The sequence below is a fragment of the Chinchilla lanigera genome, unplaced genomic scaffold (genome assembly GCF_000276665.1).
Source record: "Chinchilla lanigera isolate Chin_1 unplaced genomic scaffold, ChiLan1.0 scaffold00057, whole genome shotgun sequence".
Taxonomy (NCBI): Eukaryota; Metazoa; Chordata; class Mammalia; order Rodentia; family Chinchillidae; genus Chinchilla; species Chinchilla lanigera.
In genome coordinates this window covers 12,051,165-12,070,870 of record NW_004955458.1, presented here as the reverse complement: position 1 = coordinate 12,070,870, position 19,706 = coordinate 12,051,165, and the positions used below count along the sequence as shown (strand labels likewise).

The window sequence follows — 19,706 nt, the reverse complement described above, 5'->3', positions numbered from 1 at the left end:
AATAAAACATCAAAAAACTAAGTCACAGACAAATTTTTATTTCTATTGGCTGAAACTCGTTAGACCTTGCTGGATTAAATATATCCATCACCTGCATTCGATCACAAAGCACTTCCAGGGAATCTTCAAATCATTCAAGATGCTTTGTTCGTGGAGAAAATAATATTCTATTTTGATCAGTAAGAATGTACAAACCCCATCCCTGAACTGTGCAGATCTAGAATATTTAATGCTTATTGCAGAACTATGAAGAATCCCTAAGTGGAAGTCTCAAATTATGACTCAGAGTGCGCAATAGTCCCGCCTTCCTGAAAGGCTCACATTTGCAAAAGAAACTAACCAGTGTGTTTAAAATCAAAATGGTTGATCTGATAAATTACTCCTTGGAGAATAATGCAAATAAAACATACTCACAATAACATTATCAGTGTAAACATACCTGAACCGGAGTCAAATTTGGTTTCTGATCTGCAAAGTGAAAAAGAATTTTTACAATGTAAAAGTTGCTTATAAAATAACAAGTTATTTCAAGGAGAAGTGTTAAAAGTTACAGATTTCTGTACATCAGTAATGAAGTAAAATGTTTTTTCTAAAGTGTAAATATATATTTATTTTAACGATTTTAAACACATGCATTATCCTAGTCCCCTAAATATGCACACAGCAGTAAGTGACAGCCCCATATGGAAAAAAATAACTTCTGAAGCTTATCTTTGAGAGAAAAGAGGATAAATTTTTTAAATGCACCCAACCTCTATAAATTACTTCAGTATATAAAGCAATTAAAAACCCCAAATCTATAATTATGCTGTTTTACTTTATTATTAAAGATTTTCAATTATTTAACACGAAGTAATTTTTCAGTAAGTTCTTAGCACACAGCAAATGAACCTAGTAACTCCATACACTTAATAAGAGGAAGGGAAAAAAAAAATCCTGAGCCCTTGAGGGAGCATTATGTTTCAGATACAGGTTAATACTAGTTGTAAATTCAGAAGCCTTTGAAGCTCTCAGCTTGGCTGTGGGAAAACTTCTGTTGGGTAATTACCCTCAAGATGCCGCCGCTGGGCTGTCAAGCAGAATTAACCCTGTGACTGGGCCTATCCACACAGGCTGCTACAAGACAGCATTGTCTATATGGAGCTCTCAAAGCAATTAGCGGGCATGCTCCAGTCGGGTGTATACCACACATCCACAGTCAATAGTATATATGTTCGCAGCTGTCACCGCGAGATACAAGGACAGAGCAGCAGGAGTCCTGTTAAAGGATGCTACATTGACAGAGAAGAGTTTTTTTTTCCTGGGGAAATGTAGTTAACTAACTAGGAAAGGAGATTTCTTTGAAATGATGCCAGGGTACCAAAGCACTTTTGGATGTATTGGCTTTCTTCACTTAAATTAGCTTCAAAAAAAGTCATCAAAGAGGATGAGGGAGGATAAGCAAGGAGCTTCTTTCATCATAAAAATTCATTTTCTCAAGTACTTTCAGAGTTTCACCTGATGCTTAAACCAAAAAAGTATACATCGTGATAAATATATAATTGCCGCTATACTTCTCAATTTTACACATACGCACACACGTAACTGCAGTCATGGTTTTCAATTTCCACCGCATTTCCCCAAACCCAGTCCTACCTCAGCCCTTCTCATTTCCCTGCCCGCTCCTTCAAGCACAACCTGTTTTTATTTTTTTCCCTTCCCAATTCTGGAAGCCTTGCTCCTTCTCTCCCTGTGAGTTCACCAGCCCTGCTGACAACTCCAAGGACACTTAGCGCACGTCCCAGGACACTTAGCGCACGTCCCGCTGCCCTCTTTTTTTTGTTTGTTTGTTTGTTTGTTTGTTTGTTTTTGGTTTTTCTCCGGTACCGGGAACCGAACTCACGACCTTGCGCTTGCCAGGCCACTGCCCTCTTTGTGCCTCTAGGCTGCAGCCACACCTTGCTAACCTTGTAGCCACAGGACCGATGCACTGGCCGGGGCTTGTATTTGGATATCTGTTAATGGAGATGCTCACATCTACACACATCCTTTGTCCTCTCAGCACATAAAAACGCCAGAGCTCTTATTCCTTCTCTGTGTGCTGAAGTGCATTTCCTCGTCTCCCCTGAAGCCAGGCTGTATCGGTTATTCTTGCTCTCTACCCTATCTTTACTATCTGATTTTCTATAGCTTCCACCTCTCTTCAGCACATAAGTGATCCAGAATATCTGTAAAGCCCTCCTTCAAGTCTGTGCCTTGCTTGACCCTTCTCTCTCCTGGCTTAAAGTCAAGCGTACCTAAACGATAGACAACAGACTATATCCTATGCCATAGATCTCCCTTTCCTGACCTCCTAACGTATTTACTCCTTGAGCCACTACGATCGGCCCTTGCTAAGGTTGACACGTAGCTTCAGTGTCCCAGCCCTTGCTTTACGACCTGCTCATTCCCTGGCCATGCTAGCCTCCTCTTCCCAGCGTCCAGCTCTCAGCACCCTGCCTGCTCCCCACACCGTCCCTGCTCCCTGCCCAGTTACTGCACAGGGTGCGGACAAGCACAGCACAGCGAGGACAGTGACACTAAGCTCAGTCAGAGACAGACGGGTTTCACATATTTTCATTTCCCCAACACTGAGCACGGCACCTGACACTAAAGACTTCATTAAACCTTGTAGGAAGATTTAACACATGAACAAATAAAGCTATAAATTAATAGAAAGCCTAAAGCAAATAATAATGACAAAAATTTCTATACCAAAAATCATGTCAGAAAACTCCTTCAAATTATCTTGTCTTCCCCAGAAATAGCTGGTCATTATGTAAAATATACCCGGGAAAGGTACAGAAAGCATATTCACAAACTAATGAGTGGCTTCACATATCATTTGAAATTGTTTTCAGAGTTCTCACACACAGTACTGAACATTCAAAAGAATACTGTTACTCTATTAATCATTAAAACATGGTAACAGAAGTTAAAACTTTGAGGTTTGAGGATAGGGGAAAACTGTTTCTATTGGATAAGTTAATTTAGATTTCCATGAGACTTTACATACACAAAGAGACACAAAGCACTCCTCTATTTCACTATGCAGTAAGATCATCTCTCCTTGAAAATCCTCCATAAATTCTCCTTGAGAAAGTAAGTAAAATATAGATGGGAATAAATAAATAGCCAGTGTAAAAAAATATAGTAATGTGGATTATACAACAAAAACCAACAGATACCCATTCATGTATTAAAAGCATATTTCTTCTGTGCATAAAACAGAATAATGATGCATAATATAATTGCATCTCCAAAGACACCCACTTGACCCCTAAATTACATACTCATATCTAAGCTTAAATCTATTTAACCAGTTATTTCGGTAACAGCAAAAGATAATGATTATAGCACTGTTACTGTTTTGTAGCATTCACCCTATTCTCTTCCATTTTATTTTTTGTTGTTGTTGTTGTTTTGTTTTGTTTTTTAGCGGTACTGGGGATCGAACTCATGACCTTGTGCTTGCCAAGCAGGCACTTATGCCTCTGAGCTATATCTCCAGCCCCCTCTCTTCCATTTTAGAAATAGAATCTTCTGAGTTTAAATGAGCACATCGCTGCATGATAAAACAAGTTTCCCATGTCTTTTATGGCTAATAGTGACCATGTACACTCAGAAGATTACTATTATTTTGCACTATGTCCCACCTCTTAAAAGGTCTACCATTTATTTGTACACCACCATATCAGGACCAAGGCTCCAGTACATGAACTTTCACAGAACACACGTGACCCATATCCAAGTCACAGCAAGGCTTACACTAACACTGCTAAGTATTTAAGGCTGGAAATGAACATTTTATGAATTTTAAAGCAGAAAGGGAAGGTACTGACAGAACTCAAATATTGTTAATATTTTTTAAATAATTAAAATGCATAATATATGTAGTCTTTTGAAACAGAATTGCAGATTTTCAGAAGACTCAGTTGGGTAGTTTTGGACCTCTGGCTAGAGTTGTATACTTTTGGACAGATTTATAAAACTATTGTTTTCTATTTACAGAGAATAACCCATTACCTATGAAAAGTCTATGTGACTTGAAGTTAAGAGATTAATTTTACTTTATTCTGCCTTATTTTCTCTTTTAGGGAATCTATAAAGTCTCAGAGAATACTGTCTTTTGCTCAAAGTTCAACTGTATCAAAAATGTTAAAATAAAATTGTGCAAGTAATAGTGGTGTGCTAAAGGAAAGTGACTAACACATTTAAAATTGTATTCAATGTAGGTCAATGAAGTCAGTGCTCCAAAAGATTTCAGATGACATGTAGGAAAGGGAGGGTGATGCCCTTACTGTTTTTTAACTTGTGTCAATGAAAAATTTTAGCTACAGAAAAATCATCAGAGGGAAGCCAGTGACGGCTTCCAGTTTCTACAATTCCCCTCCAGGCCATATCGATATCTTCTCCGAATTCCAGTTATCACCGCCTAGCTGTGTAACTACGTTTCCTCTAAAATGCTTTAATGTTTCCTTGTATACTTCTAGAGCGAATAACTTTCACAGATAGGACCCTTCATCTATTAAGAATAAATCTATGATGCTAGAGAAACAGTATTAAAGAAAATAGAGTATACTTTTTCATGTTATGAGTTCAGTTGTACTTCTGCCAAATTCCATAGGTTAATGTTCGGGCTACTTGTTATGGTTTGTGTCTAGATGGCCCCCAAAGCCTCCTGCAGTCTTAGATGGGGCTTTTTCAGAGCTGGCTGAATCTAGGGTGGAAGATGCTGGGATTAAGGGTGTGCAGTTACTAAATCAGCCCACTAACTGGTTTGGCATAGTTCTAGCTAGGATTACGGATGAGAGTGCCACACCAGCTCTAGGGTGGGTAGCCTGCATCCAATATAAAGGACAGAAAGAGGCTGGTCCCTCACTCTTTTCTTTGTTTTGCTACCTTCTGGCTGCCATGAACCATTATCCTCTGCGATGCCCCTCTGCCATGCTACTCTGCCTTGAGCCAGCCAGTTATGGACTGAAAGCTCTACAAACCGTGGGCCAAATAAGCCTTCCCTCCTTTAACTGTGGTTGTAGGGTATTTTGTCTCAGCAAGGAGAAAAAACTAACACACTATTATTACTTCAGAAAATGACTGCATTTGGAAATCAGGCTTTTAAAAGGTAATTAAGAAAAAGTGAGGTAGATTCAGGTAGATCCCAATCCAATATAAATGGTGTCCCTATAAGAAGAAATTAGGTCATATACACACATAAGAAAGATGGTATGAAGACACAGGTTAAGATCACCATCTACAAGTCATGGAGAAAGACCTCAGAAGACATCAGAACTACTGCCACTTTCATCTCAGACTTCTAAGCTCTAAATTACACTTCTAACCTCCTGAGACAATAAAATTGTGTAAAATCTGATGGGGTGATTTGTTATGGCAGTCCTAGCAAACCAGTATTTTACTTCTCTTATGGTCAAATATTTGCTAAAACTTCAAACCTTAAAGAAAAGGCAACCTCCAGAAATTAGCTGAAAATAAACAAAAACATCTATAGCTACTTTAACCCATTTTTAGATACAAACATGGCGCCTTCCCTATTCTTCCTGTTTCAACCATTTCCTGCCGCAGTGCTTTACCTGCATTTTGCCCATTGAACAGGTACTTCCAGGAATTACCAATGGCCGCCAGCATGCATGCAACAGAGCACTCAGTAATGGACCCTGTCTCCTCACACCTCTTTATGATCATGTTCCCAATGGCTGCTTTTGCCTGGTCCTTCAAGACTCGTGCTGTGTACACACTTTTCACGTACTCACTGGAGAATGAGGCTGAGGTAGTAAAACTCACTACCTCCGCTTTACGCATATATGTTTCCTGATTTCACCTAGAAACTTTCGTTTCTACCCTAGATCGTAATCAGAAATAGAACAACAGAAGTTGTGGTTGGAGGGTTAGTGCCGGACACTGTCGCTGATCGATTCTGAAAATTTGGAGACAACAAAGATGGCCAACATGACAACACAGACTTGGATAACACTCTGTATACCCCAGTATCTCTGAGGAAGCCAACGCAGTAAGAAGATAAAAGAGGAGCACCCTGTCCGTCCTACAGAACTCTGTAGGAATTATTCAGAGGGCCAGGGAGAGTCCTCTGTAGTTCATTAAGGTCTGATTATAGCACTGGCTTATTTTTTTAATTTTAAAGAGAATAACAAAATAACAAAATAACAACAACAGAAACAAGAACAAAACAATAAAAATGATACAGGGTTTCAAAACAAAATGATAGGGATTAACGGTGGCTATTATATTACATATTGTTATCTTGCACGAAGTTGCTCAGATCACCAAATGTGAGAGTGCTTACATGCTTAGATCTGGGAATCTGAACAACTCAGACAACAATATGCAGTATAACAACACTGTTTGATAACATAATATCATAATTAATATTCATAACAATAACTGTCATGAAATTAATCACTAAATTTTGCTTTTGCATAACACAGATAAGTATATTATTTAGATAAGTTTTATAAAAATCATTAGTTAATTTCAGGGTTATTTTTAAAAAAGGGAATAACACCTACCATTATCTTGAGAACAAAATGAGTAACAGTTATAGCACAGGAATATATTATATGAATGAGTATTCCTTGAACATTTTAGGATTATAAACTTCAATCACTAAATTAAATACAGAAACTAATCTTTATGAAAATTTTAAATTCACTCATTATTTTATTTTAAAATCTAGCCTTTCTCATTGGAGCAATTAAAACCTAGCCCAAGGCAAACTTTCCAGAGCAAAATGGATGAGAAAGTCATCGCATTTTTTTCCATTCAACGCACACTGAGTATGGACTATGAACAGGTGCTGTTCTGACATGCAGGAGACTAACGTGCTGGAGAAACTAAACCACATGGGGCTTCTTATGGAGCTCACATTTTGGGAAGGAGAGTCCATAAACAACCACATAAATTAGATTCTCTCACACGGAGACTGAAATAAAGTGCCTGCTGTGGATAAAATCTAGAGACGCACCAGGATAGTTCCCAGGGTAAGGAATGGAGCTATTTCAAATAAAATGCTCAGGGACATGTTTTGCAGATGACATTTCAGAGGAGGAGCACACTTTCAGTGTGGTACAAACTAGACTCTTTGGTAGGGGTTCCAAAGGAAAGGGCAAATGCACAAGTCCAAGGAAGAAAAGCAAGGCAAAGCGGGGAGGGGAAAAGAACAGGAAGGCAAATATGTCAAGACCGGAGTCAGTGAGAGAGCAAACAGAAAGAAAGGAAGCCACAGAGGTAGGTACGAGCCAGATCACCACTTTAAAACCTTCGGAAGGAGCTGGTTAAACTGTCAGAAGTAGAAAAGAACAAAGAGTAGTCTGACTTCATTATTTAAATCCTTACCCTGGTGTGTGGAAAGTAAACTATCATAAAACAAAAGTCAAAGAAGAGAACCCAGAGGATGGCCTCTTGTATTATTCTCTTTAAAATAAATAAATAATAAATAAAGCAGTGCTCTCCAGAAGAAAGGCTGATCTTAGGATGGGGGCGGGATATACACAAGGTAAGCCTGGGCATCAAGCAGTGCAGAAGGAAAAGAAGTAGCCCATGGCAGGAGTGGCACAGTGCATCCGTATTCCCAGACACTCGGGAGGAGGATTCCAAACTTGAGGCCAGCGTGGGAATCTGTCTCCATAAACACAAGGCCGAACCTTGAATAATATCAGCCACCAAGGAAAACAGAATTGGATTATAACCTAAAGTATGCATATCCATGAGTCAGTACTGATCTGATCAATCAAACAGATAAACAAGAGAACAGAGATAACTGCAACCCCTTGCAGAATTCCAAATGATTTCTGCAGATATTCTTCCTCCAAGGATGAGGAGAACAAATCTGTCTTCAGGGATGGGCTGCACCCAATGACTTCCTTCCAAAAAGTGCAATAAGAAAATGAGAAAAAAAGAAGAGTTTTCAGTGGAAAGACCTAACAGTACCTCAGCCATGTGATCAAAGTTAATATCAAAAGTGGCATCTTATTGGTAGTATATACCTTTGAGAGATGGTACACGACCTCTGCTACCTCTTATCATGAGGAAATACCAGATAAATCCTAATAGAGAGAGCTCTACAAAATACCTGATCAGGCCGGGCATGGGGTGGCGCACGCCCATAATCCCAACACTCAGGAGGCTGAGGCAGAAGGATCGTTGGGTGCTCAAGACCAGCCTGGGCTACAGAGTGAGCTCAAGGCCAGCCTGAACTGCATAGTGAGACCCTGTCTCAAAAAAAAAAAACACCTAATAAGTACTCCTCAAAACCATCAACATGAAAAAATGAGGGAGGTTGAGGCAAAGTGATTGCCAAAGTCAAGTCCCACCTGAGTAATTTAGTAAGTTCTTGTGGCAAAATAAAAAGTAAACAAGGATGGGGATATAGCTCTGTGGTGGAAAGTCCCTGGGTAAGACACTGCCACAGAAAAGAGAAGTCTCCGGAAACATGAGCAGTACACGTTATGTGGCAGCCTCAATGGGACCCTAAAACAGAAAAGGGATACTAGCCAAAAACAAAGGCAATCGGAAGAAAGCATAGACTTCAGTTCCACAGTGTTTGAACTTTAGCTCATAAATTGTGACAAATACACTCTACGAACAGAAGATGATAATAATAGGGGGAAACCGAGTGAGGAAGTGTGCAGGAACTCAGAAGTTCTTCCATTTTTATGTAAATCTAAAATTGTTCTAAAAATATTTTGTTTGTTTTGTTTTTCTCCGGTACCGGGAACCGAACTCACGACCTTGCGCTTGCCAGGTAGGCGCTTTTGCCACTGAGCTAAATCCCCAGCCCCTAAAAATGTCTATTTTAAAAGACCAAAGAAAAGAGCCTTTTGCAGTAAGACAGGTCGAAGATGATACAGCCGATGGTGCTTAGCCTACAGCAGCAGCAGTGGATATGGAGCGGGTCAGACTGAGGATGTATTTGGAAGGTGCACAGAGAAAAATCCAGTGAGGATTTATCTGGGGGTGACAGAAAGAATGTTAAAGGGACTCTTTGCTCAGTGAACAGGGTGGGTAATAAATAGTTCTTTTTTCAGATATGGAGGAGATGAGGGAGGGCAGGTTTTATTGCTTTAGAGTCATTGCTTACTTCTATTTGTTGCTAATTCCTAATTTATCTTTGTGAGCTACTAGGATCAATAAGAAAACTTCCCAATCTATGGTCCCATGGGATTTCAGATTTGGATTAAGTAATCCAACATTAATTTTCTCAATTTTGTTGTTGTTTGTTTGTTTTTTAATGAGAAAGATGCTAAAAGCCTACTTTATGACAGAAAAGTAGAAAGTACTTAACTTCCTTGAAAAGTGGTAGTCTAAAATGTGTCTTGACCTAATTTGGGAACAAAATACAAGAAAAGCCCACTGGTTGCAAAGGCCCAAATCAACAACTCTAGAAGGAGCCTGACTATCCACAACTGCATTCACTTTTGAAAAGCACAGAATAAAGAGTTTAGAAATCTATGCTTTTAAAATCTCCAGATAATTTTAAGGACCACTACCCTCAAGGGCATCAATTAAAGCAAAGAAAACCTCTCCTATTTAAAATAAAAAAGTATCCCATCCTTCTAATTATCCTAACACATTTATATCAAGGATGCAAAAAGAATTAAGACATGTTATGTACATGTATTAACTCTTCATAATGAATATAGTCATTATGTACTGCAAACACAGACTACTAATAATTTTTTTTTTATTTCCAAAGTAATTTTTGCCCAGTGGGGAAGTAAAAAGAGTCTCCCATCACACTGTACAAAATTCCATACTGAAGTCTTTACATTCCATTGTTAGGAAGTTATCTTTGTGGGAAATAATGGACCACGGTAAATAACAAATAAATGAAAATCTATTGGAATGCCAGGCATAGTGGCTTACACCTGTAGTCCCAGCACGTGGGCGGCTGAGGCAGGAGGACAGTGAGTTTGTGGCCAGCCTGGGCTACATAAGTGAGTTCAAGGCCACACTGCACTACATAGCAAGACTTTGTCTTAAAAAAAAAAAAAAAAAAGGAAAAGACTCAGTTCTAGGACAAATAATACATTTACCACTTCTTTGGTGAATTTATTGAAACCACTGTTTTAGCTGGATGAAGTAATGCACCTGTAATCTCAGCTACTCTGGAGGCAAAACCAAGAGGATTGCAAGCTTGAGACCTGCCTGGGTAACCTAGTGAAACCCCCCTGAGTAAAAAGTTACAACTATGGGCTGGGGATACAGCTTAGTTGTAGTGTCCCTGGGTTCAATCTCCAGTACTGGGGATGGACTGGTAAAGGAGCTGCTGTGTTATTGTACAGCTATTGTCTCTGAGTACATGAATCCAATTATAAAACCTTCGACTGCATGCATTACGCAGACTGAACCAGCAAACCGCCTAAGATGGCACCATAGTAAAGAGATGAAGGGCATACACTGTTTCCCAGGTCTAGCTGCTGTGTACTGTGCTGCTACAAACAGGTGAATGGATAAGGAAAATGTGATTTTATACACAACAGAGGACTTCTCTGCCATAAGGAAAGATAAATGAGGCGTTCGTGGGTAAGTGGACACAACTTGAGAACACAACGCTAAATTAAGTCAGTCGGACACACAAGCTTAAATATTGCATGATTTCTCTTATACAAGAAACTCAAACTATACATACACAAAAAAAGCAAAAAAGAAGATAGAGAAAGAGGAAGTGGGAAGGCATTCAAGTAATTCTCCAAATTACCTGTTCTTTTATTTCAAAAAATATTTTAATATATATGCTAATTTGTTTCATTTATCCTACTGGTTTCTCTTAGTTCATTGAAAAGTAAGTTTTGTGCTATTATCTGCTTCTTCTCTGTAAGAATCTTTTGCCTGTGTCTTGTACTCTTGAGTAACTACTTGAAGGTAATTATACACAGTGTGTTAACTATCGTTATTCTATTTTGTTATGAAATTTTGTTTTATTTTTTCATAAAATGAAAAATAAGAAAGAGATGAACTTCATGTAGTCAATAAAATCGTACTCCCTTAAATCCCCAAGCAAAATTCACAGGAGAGACAAAGATGTAGCATCAAAAAGGCTTCCTGCAAATCTGGAAACCATGAGGAGTTCAGCGGAAGGTCTAGACGTGCATTAAGTCACGGTCAGTCGAGGGCATTTATGGAGTGCTCACTATGTGCAAAGCACCCTGTTTAAAGAGGAGGGCTTGTTTAAAGTACCGTAATTTAGCTTATAAAGCTCTTTATAGTTCAAGATCAACAGTTTGAACCTCAATCAAGAGCAAATGGATAGCTAGTTCATACCAGAGGATTCATGTGTAAGTACAGTCAGTGTTGCTTGGTTTCTTAAATTGAATGGGTCTTTGCAGCCTGTGTAAATCCTGCTTTCTGGGTGGTCTACCAGGACAATCTCAAAAAAGCCACACCGCGGAGGTACCAGAGTTAATTTATGCTTATGTAGACTATGACTCACACGGCTGCCATTAACACTATATACTTAAGTGAGTAAATAGAAGTAAAATGTGCAAATCTTCAGCAGCATAAAGAAACTTTCCTTAGAGCAGAAAACTTGCAATTGGAATGGCCACTAAAAACAAACCATGGCATAAATTTACAAAAGTGTGTTATGCAAGACAATAAATACAAAATATGAGTAGCACAAGGAAGAATAGACCAGCTAATCCAGGACCAGCTAATTCATGAGCAGGAAAAATTAGGACTGATAAGACAAATAGAATTACCTAGTTTGATATTAATTGATTCTCCTTTCCTTTATTTACTCACAGGTGACAGTATAAAGCAGGAATAAAATGTTCAAACAGCAAAAGTAACACCAAGAAGAGCATACGAGTTGCTAATTATTAAACTCCTACTCTGCCAAATACTTATACACAAGCAAAGAAACCAGTTAATTTACAAAAGATCTGAAAATGAAAACTCATCTCAGAGGTGGACGAATATTAACCTAATTTTTTTCTATCACCTATCTCCTAGATGGAAGAAAATTAATCATTTCTTTTTTATTTTTAAGAGATAAGAAACAATAAAACTGATACAGAAGAAAATTAACCATTTCTAAAGCTTATTCTACATGTCATTTAAATTTTCCATCCTAACTCTGAGTATTTTGCTATATTATCTCCATTTAGGCTTATGTATTATAACATGAGACCACATCCCAACATCTTTGCCATTTGTCACTACTACTTCTAGTGAAATTGTTTTCTGATATTGCCAGACCAGAGGGACGGTTCTTATTTTTCTGAGTCTTGGTAGCATTTTACAGCCGTGCTCATCCCTTCCTCCATATTCAGACATCTAGCTGTGGCCTTTATACTAAACTTAAGACTCTCCCATCTACATTAGATATTTCATACTGCATCTTATCAGGAACACTGACCTCACACTATATTCTTCAATTAAGAAAGGATTGTGTAGCCAAAAGATTTTGAAAATGCTACATGCTACATCCCACACCCAGAGCTCTACAATAAACATTAGTGTGTTGTATGTTCCATGAGTTATGCTAAGGTAAGTTTTTTATTTATTTAAACTCAGTGTTTTCCAATAAGCGATTCTTTTTTTTCCTAAACCAGGGCACTCTTTCTTACACACAACATATATTAACATTTGTCTTTGTTATTTTTCTCTCATGGCTGAGACAAAATAACTGACACCCAGAATTAAGGAAGGAAAAGTTTATTTAGCTCACAGTTTGTGCAGGTTTCAGTCCATACGCAGTTGGCTCCAGGGCAGAGTGGCACACGGCAGGGGACTACAGTTCATGGCAGTGGAAAACAACAAAAGTAGCAAGAGCAAAAAGGGAGGAGCAGCAAGAGCTGCTCCCTTATATTTCCCTCCCTTGTATTGTATGCAGGCTCCCCACCCCAGGGCGGGTGTAGCACTCACACCCATAATCCCAGCATTGGACCATGAGTCAATCACAAACTCCAGAAGCCCACCCCATGACTGCATGAGGCTTTATTGGGAGATCTAGACACAAACCATAACAATGTTATGTAACTAGCACTGTGTAGGAGCAATATTCTAATGAAACAAATGCTTGGTAGAACACAAAGGAACACTAGTTTAAGTTAAATAGATAGGTTTCCAAAACTGAATTTATTATCTTTCCTCTCAAACTAAGTTTTAAACACCAAATTAATCTTTAGTAACAACTTTTTCACCAGTTTCACATTCAGCACACTGAGGAGTCTTTTCAGCTCTTGATGCTTGTTGTCTAATAGTATTCCTCACAGGGCTAGTGCCATCACCCGAAAGCAGATCCTCCTTAAACTTCATCTAGTCTGGTGGGACACATTGGTACATGCCTATAATCCCAACATTCTGGGAGGCTTAGTCAGGATGGTCACAAGTTTGAGCCCAGCCTGGACAACTTGGCAGTTTAGCAAGAACCTCTTTCAAACTTAAAAAAAATAAATAAATAAGGGCTGGGACATAGCTCAGTGCAAAGACCCTGAGTTCAATCCCCAGGATCACAAAAAGAAGAAGGTAGAGGCAGAGGAGGAGAAAAAGAAGAAGAATAAACACTTCTAGTCTGATGGAACCAAACATAAGAAATAGGGAGGAGTTTTATAAAAAGCAAAATAGAGTATCAACCCCAGCACAATCTTGCTAAAGCAGAATTTGGGGGAGAAAGGCTTGGAATTTGTGGTTGTGATGAACAGCTAGACTCAAAAATTACTAACATCATCGATGACATCTCCATGGCTTTTCTCCTCACACTAGCATTGCCAGCTCTGTCCTATCACGTCTTTAAAGTAAAATGGTTTTGAGGCTCCTACCTACCAGTTGCTCTTTTACTGAACGTACTCCATTATGTCTATTTTTCTTTTAAAGTTAGGGCCTCATACTGAACCATAGAGTGTTCTGGATATAGGCTGGGTAACTTGTGACAGATTGGGACTATCGGTTATCAACTCATAACTGCCAGTTATCAAAAATTATCAGTTATCTATTGTCTCCTTCATTCTGGACAAGCAAAATCACTTTCCTCCCTGTATCGTCCCCTGCAACAAATTACTAGAAGTTAATCAACAACAATCTGCAATAACCACCAGAATATGAACCTCAGCAAACAGAAAAACACTTTCCAGGAATTTAACCTCTAGTGCAATTGATCTCTAGTCTAAACATACTACGTGCTTCCTTTTTACTGGGGAACTTTACTGCTGAAAGCTGCTATTTATACCAATCCTTACGTGGTTGGTATCAATGCTTCACATTTTATAGTGTTTAATGTGTTTTTTCCATTTGCAAAACATTTCAACATTTTTAACTGAACTCTCTCAAAGTCCTTGTGAGGCCAGCAATATCCTCATCTTAAACGAAGACTCCTAGAAATTAAGGAGCTTATTCAAAGTCACACACAGTACAGTAGGGAAAGTTGTGACTTTAATCTCAGTTGAATTATTACATCCTTAATCACAGTGTTACAATTTGTGTCTGGATGTCCCCCCAAATCCTCATGCAGTCATGGAGCAGGCTTCCAGATTTCTGATTGATCCACAGTCCAATGCTGGGATTATGGATGTGAATGCTACACCTGCCCCTGAGGTGGGTAGTTTGCATATAATGTAACGGAGGCAAAGGGGCTGCTAGTATTGCCGCGGCTGTTTCCCCCTTTTGCTCTGGTTGCTTTTGCTGTTCCACCACTATGAATGTTGCCCTCTGCCATGTGTCACCCGGCCTTGGAGCCAGTCAAGTACAGACTGAAATCTCCACAAACTGTAAGCCAAATAAACCTTTCCTTCTTTAATTTTGGGCATCAGATATTTTGTCCCAGCAACAAGAGAAAAGTGACCAAGATGCACAGTTTTCTCCACTTTAAAATCCAAGTACAGTTACTAGCCATCATCAGAAAATTAGCACCAACTAGCACCAGAGTGTGACAGTTACCAGATGCTGAATTACTGACTAAAAAGACTAATCACCCAGAACACAAGGAAGCATTATAATACAAAAGCTGAGGAAGAAGCACCTAAGGGGCCAGACAGACTGGAAGTTTGGTCTAAGATCCATCTATGACTACCGGTGTTACCTTGAATAAAATGCATACCTTTCATGAGCTTTTGTTATTTAAGTCAGTAAGAGTAAAAAAATAATTTTCCTTAAAGTACTTAGCATGGTAAGTTCCCAGTCAATGGTTGCTTTAAAATATCACCAAGTCAAACATGAAAAACAGCATAAAAAACAAATCTGTTTGCAAATAAGTACAACTACTGTCACCTTGGTGTCTCATCTTTCATCAGTTACCTCCAGGTACCTCATTAGGATCACATGAAACTATGGAAGATGGGATTTGAAATGGTGACTGAAGTGGAGGCCAAGAGAACATAAGTCAGGAGAAGACAGGATAAGGCTGAGCTCCCAGTGGACACCTTTCCAGGACATTATATTTGTCTCTTTACTATTGAGACGGCAAAATAGCTTAGGCTGGGTCATTTATAAGGAAGGGGTGTTTATTTAGCTCACAGTTCTGGAGGTCCCAGACTGTGGTGCCAGGTTTCACTGGGCTCTGTTGAGGGCTTGGTTGGCCATTGCACAACAGAGATGAGATCATGTGCTAAAGCAGGAAGCCAAAAGCTGTGGAGGAGCTCTTTTTGTTTCATAACAATCCATTTTCAGATCAACTTTGCTCCCGACAAAACTACCTTAACAGTCTGACAGCAGTCTGACAGCAAAACCACCCAACACCTCCCACGAAGTTTCTCCTCTTAAGGGATCCATGACCTCCAGACTTTGCCTTAGTGAGGACCAAGCTTCTAACACATGAACACTCAGGAGACACACTCAAACCATATGCAACAAGAGAAGGTATCATCACCATTACCAGTCACATGGGAATAAAAGGAGAAAGAAGAAGCAACAACTTCAAAGAGCTGGTAGTGGGAAAAGTATGTCCAGCAGATAGAAATGAGGAAGGTGGATTTGGGCCCTCAAAAATAAATCTGAAATTCTATTCCATTCATTCTTTCAAACACCACTGTGAAAAGATAAATTTGAGGTTAGAAAGAAAATTTTTGCAAAATAAATTGTTCAGAGCTTGTAATAGATTGAGTAAATGTTATATAAAAATAATGTTAATATTTTTCTTATTACTCAAAAATATAGGCTCATTTCACAAAACGAAAAAGTATAGATAAGAAAAAAAATCACTTAAATTCTACAGTGCAGAGATAACTAATGTTAACATTTGGTGCCTCAATTTCTCAACTATTTACTAGGCTTGACATATATATATCCACATTGTATGACCATAGAATCACATATCAACTTTATTTTTGAAATTTTAAGTTGATTTTAAATTAAGATACTTAAATATTTTTGCTCTAGTATTTCAAATGCCAGAGATATATTTACTGTGTACTTCATTTATCTAGATGCTGATGTTAAACATTTAAATTATTTTTTGCTCCAGTGCCTAAAACCTTCTGAAACTTTGGAGTATTGAGTGTCTTTTGTGAGCTAATGAGATGCCTGGTGGCTGTATATGCTAAGTAGCTTTAGCATAGAGGTTACTGTGTATTAGTCAGCTTTCTCACCACTGGGACAAAATATCCAGCACCCACAAGTGAAAAGAGAGGTTTACCTTGGCTCACAGTTTAGAGGATTTAGTCCATGGACAGCTGGCTCCAGGACAGAAACAGTGAATGGAAAGGCATGGTGGAAGAAATGTTCTCACCTCACGGCAGCCAGGAAGCAGAGAAGGAATAAGGGACAAGATACATCCTTGTAGGTCATGCCCTTATTGGCTCACCTCCAACCCAGTCCTCCTATGCCAACAGCAGACTGGGCCATGAACTCTTAGTGCACTGATGAGTATAGCACCCCATGATCCAGTCAGCTTCCAACTTCCCAACTTCTGAGTACATGAGCTTGGGAGTCGGGGAGCATTTGAGATTTACACCACCATAACATTTCACCCCAACAGGCTCATGTCCATCGTATTATGGAAAAGGTGTTTAGTCCATCTCTAAGAGTTGCCAAAGTCTTAACATTTCCAGCATTGCTAAACAGTCAAAGTCAAAAATACTCTGTGAGACTCAAGGCAAACTCTTAGTTGTGAGCCCCTGTGAAAAGTGAAAGGAAAGTTAACCCTCTCCAACACACAATGACAAAGAGTAAAAATTCCCATTTCAGAAGGCAGAAATAGTAAAACAGAAATCAGACCAAAGCAAGGCTGAAAACCAGCAGGGCAAACATTAAATCCTGTAGCTCCATGTCCATCACCCAGGGCAGTTTGTAGCATGATATAAAATAAACTCCAAAGACTTTGGGCATCCCTGCCCATATGGCCTTGGTGGCTCAAACCACAGGGCCTCTCTCCTTGGCAGGTTCCACTCACTTCCTGTCGTTTTCCTCTGCAAAGAGTCCATATTCTTGGCTCAGCAACTTCCTGGGGTCTCCACTGCACTTTAGGCCACTCTCACACCTTCATGCACTGCCCCTTCAGGAGCACATTTTCTGATCTCCCAGGCCTTTCTGTGAGATCTAAGTGGAGGCCTTCATGACCTTACAACACTTGCATTCTCCATACCTGAAAAATAAGCACTGTGCAAATGATGCTACAAGTCAAGCAGCAGCCTGGCCCCTTTGGATCACAGCTTCAGTGCCCTCTTAGCAGCTGGATGGCTGAATTCAGGGGAAAACTTCCCTAGTTATCCTTGAATGAGCAGCACACTCTGGGGTTCCCAAAACAAAGCCTTCCAAATGAGTTTACCCTTTTACACCCTTGAGCCTGTAAAGGGTGAGGTCAGGCCAATTGTTTTTTTTTTTTTATTTTATTGGTACATTTTAGATATACATAATGATCACATTCATCATGGAGAATTTGTACTTGTACATGATATAATTTGACCCTTTTTTCACATTCGCTACCCTCCCTTCACCCCTTCCTCCCCTCCCCATTTACAAATGCTTTGTCCCCATTTTTCTCTCTTTCCTCACTTTTAGTACATTTCACTTTTATTTACATTTTTCCTTTCCCAATCTTCCTCCTTTGAACGTTTCCTCCCCTCCCCACTTGAACATTTCCTTCTATTTCACAATATCTGATGTATATTTTGGCTCTCATTTACACTTTCAGTTTCTCATAACAGGAAAACCATGTGGGATTTACACATGTGTCCAACTTATTTCATGGAAGAGTGTGGCCTCAAAGTGCATCCATTTACCTAAGAATGTCTCAAGCTTATCCTTCTTTATGGTAGCATAGTACTCCCTTGTATAATAAGCCTACATCTTCTTTATCCATTCACCAGCTGATGGAAATTTGGGCTGTTTCCAAGGTTTTGTTACTACACATTGTGCCACTATAAACATGAGTGTGCATATATCATTGTGGTAGGACGCTTTTAATTCTTTTGGGAAGATACTCAGAAAGGGAATAGCCGGGTCAAATGGAAAGTCTCATCCTAGTTTGCAGAGGAAACTCCACACTGATTCCCACAGTGGTTGCACCAGTCTACACTACTATCAACAATGGAGAAGGGTTCCTTTTTCCTGGCGGTCCCACCAGCATTTGTTATTGGTTGATTTCTTTCTCAGGTGAAATGGAATCTCAATGTTGTTTTAATTTGCATGTCTTGAAGGACAAGTGATGCTGAACATTTTTCCATATATTTATTTGATGTTTGTATTTTTTATCTGAGAAATGTGTATTCATCTCAGATGCCCATTTTCAGATTGGGTCTTACAATTTGGAGTTCTCATTTTTTAAAAACTTCTTAATATGATCTCAATTGTAATTCTCTGTCTGAGGAACAGCCGGCAAACACTTTTTCCCATACTGTAGGTTGTCTCTTCACTCTGTTGGTGGTTTCTCTTGCTGAGCAGACGCTTTTTACTCTGATGAGATTCCAGTTGTTGGTTCTTTGTGATAGTTTCTGTGCAAAGGAAGTTTTGCTCATGAAGACTTTACCTACACCCATGCCTTTAAGATTCCACATATTCTATCTTCCAGCAGATTTAATGTTTCTGTTTTAGTGTTTAGATCATTGATCCCTTTTGACTTTAGTTTAGTGCATGGTGAAATGTATGGGTCAAGTTTTAATCTTCAGCATGTGCAAAGACAGTGTTTCCAGTATCATTTATTAAAGAGGCTATCTTTCTTTCAGTGCAAGTATTTGGCACTTTTGGCAAAGATAAGTAGTCTGGAGTTGTTTCTACAACTTCTAATCTGTTCATTGATCTTTAGGTCTGTTTTTTTTGGCTAGTACCATGCTATTTTAAATCACAGTACCTTTGTAGTATGATTTTAAGTCTGAGATTGTGGTGCTCTTGCCTAGATTTTGTATCCCAGAATTGCTTTTGCTATGCTAGGTCTCTTCTGGTTCCAGATCAATTTTAGAATTGTTTTCTCTAATTCTCTGAAATATGCTCTTGGAATTTTGATCAGAATTGCATTAAACCTATATAACAATTTTGGGAGTATGGGCATTTTCACTATATTGGTTCTTCCTACCCAGAGCAACAGATATCTTTCCATTTTCTGATATCCTCTTCGACCTCCTTTTTTTCAGAGTACTGTAGTTATCAATGTAGAGGTTTTTTACTTTCTTTGTTAGATTGATTTCTAGGTAGTTCATTTTTTTGGATGCTATTATGAAAGGTGTTTTTCCTCTAATTTCTCTCTCAGTGGGTTTGTTATTCCTGCACAGGGAGGATATTGA

General features: G+C 38.9%; 1 protein-coding gene across 1 annotated transcript in view; it reads right to left on the bottom strand.

The window, feature by feature from the left end:
* The window catches only part of Msrb3 (methionine sulfoxide reductase B3), a 154,698-nt gene that overhangs the window by 88,755 nt on the left and 46,237 nt on the right, over window positions 1–19,706 (bottom strand). The window contains exon 5 of the mRNA XM_005397448.2: window positions 440–468. Within this exon, the coding sequence (XP_005397505.1) occupies window positions 440–468 (29 nt within the window). The remainder of the gene's footprint in view (window positions 1–439; window positions 469–19,706) is intronic.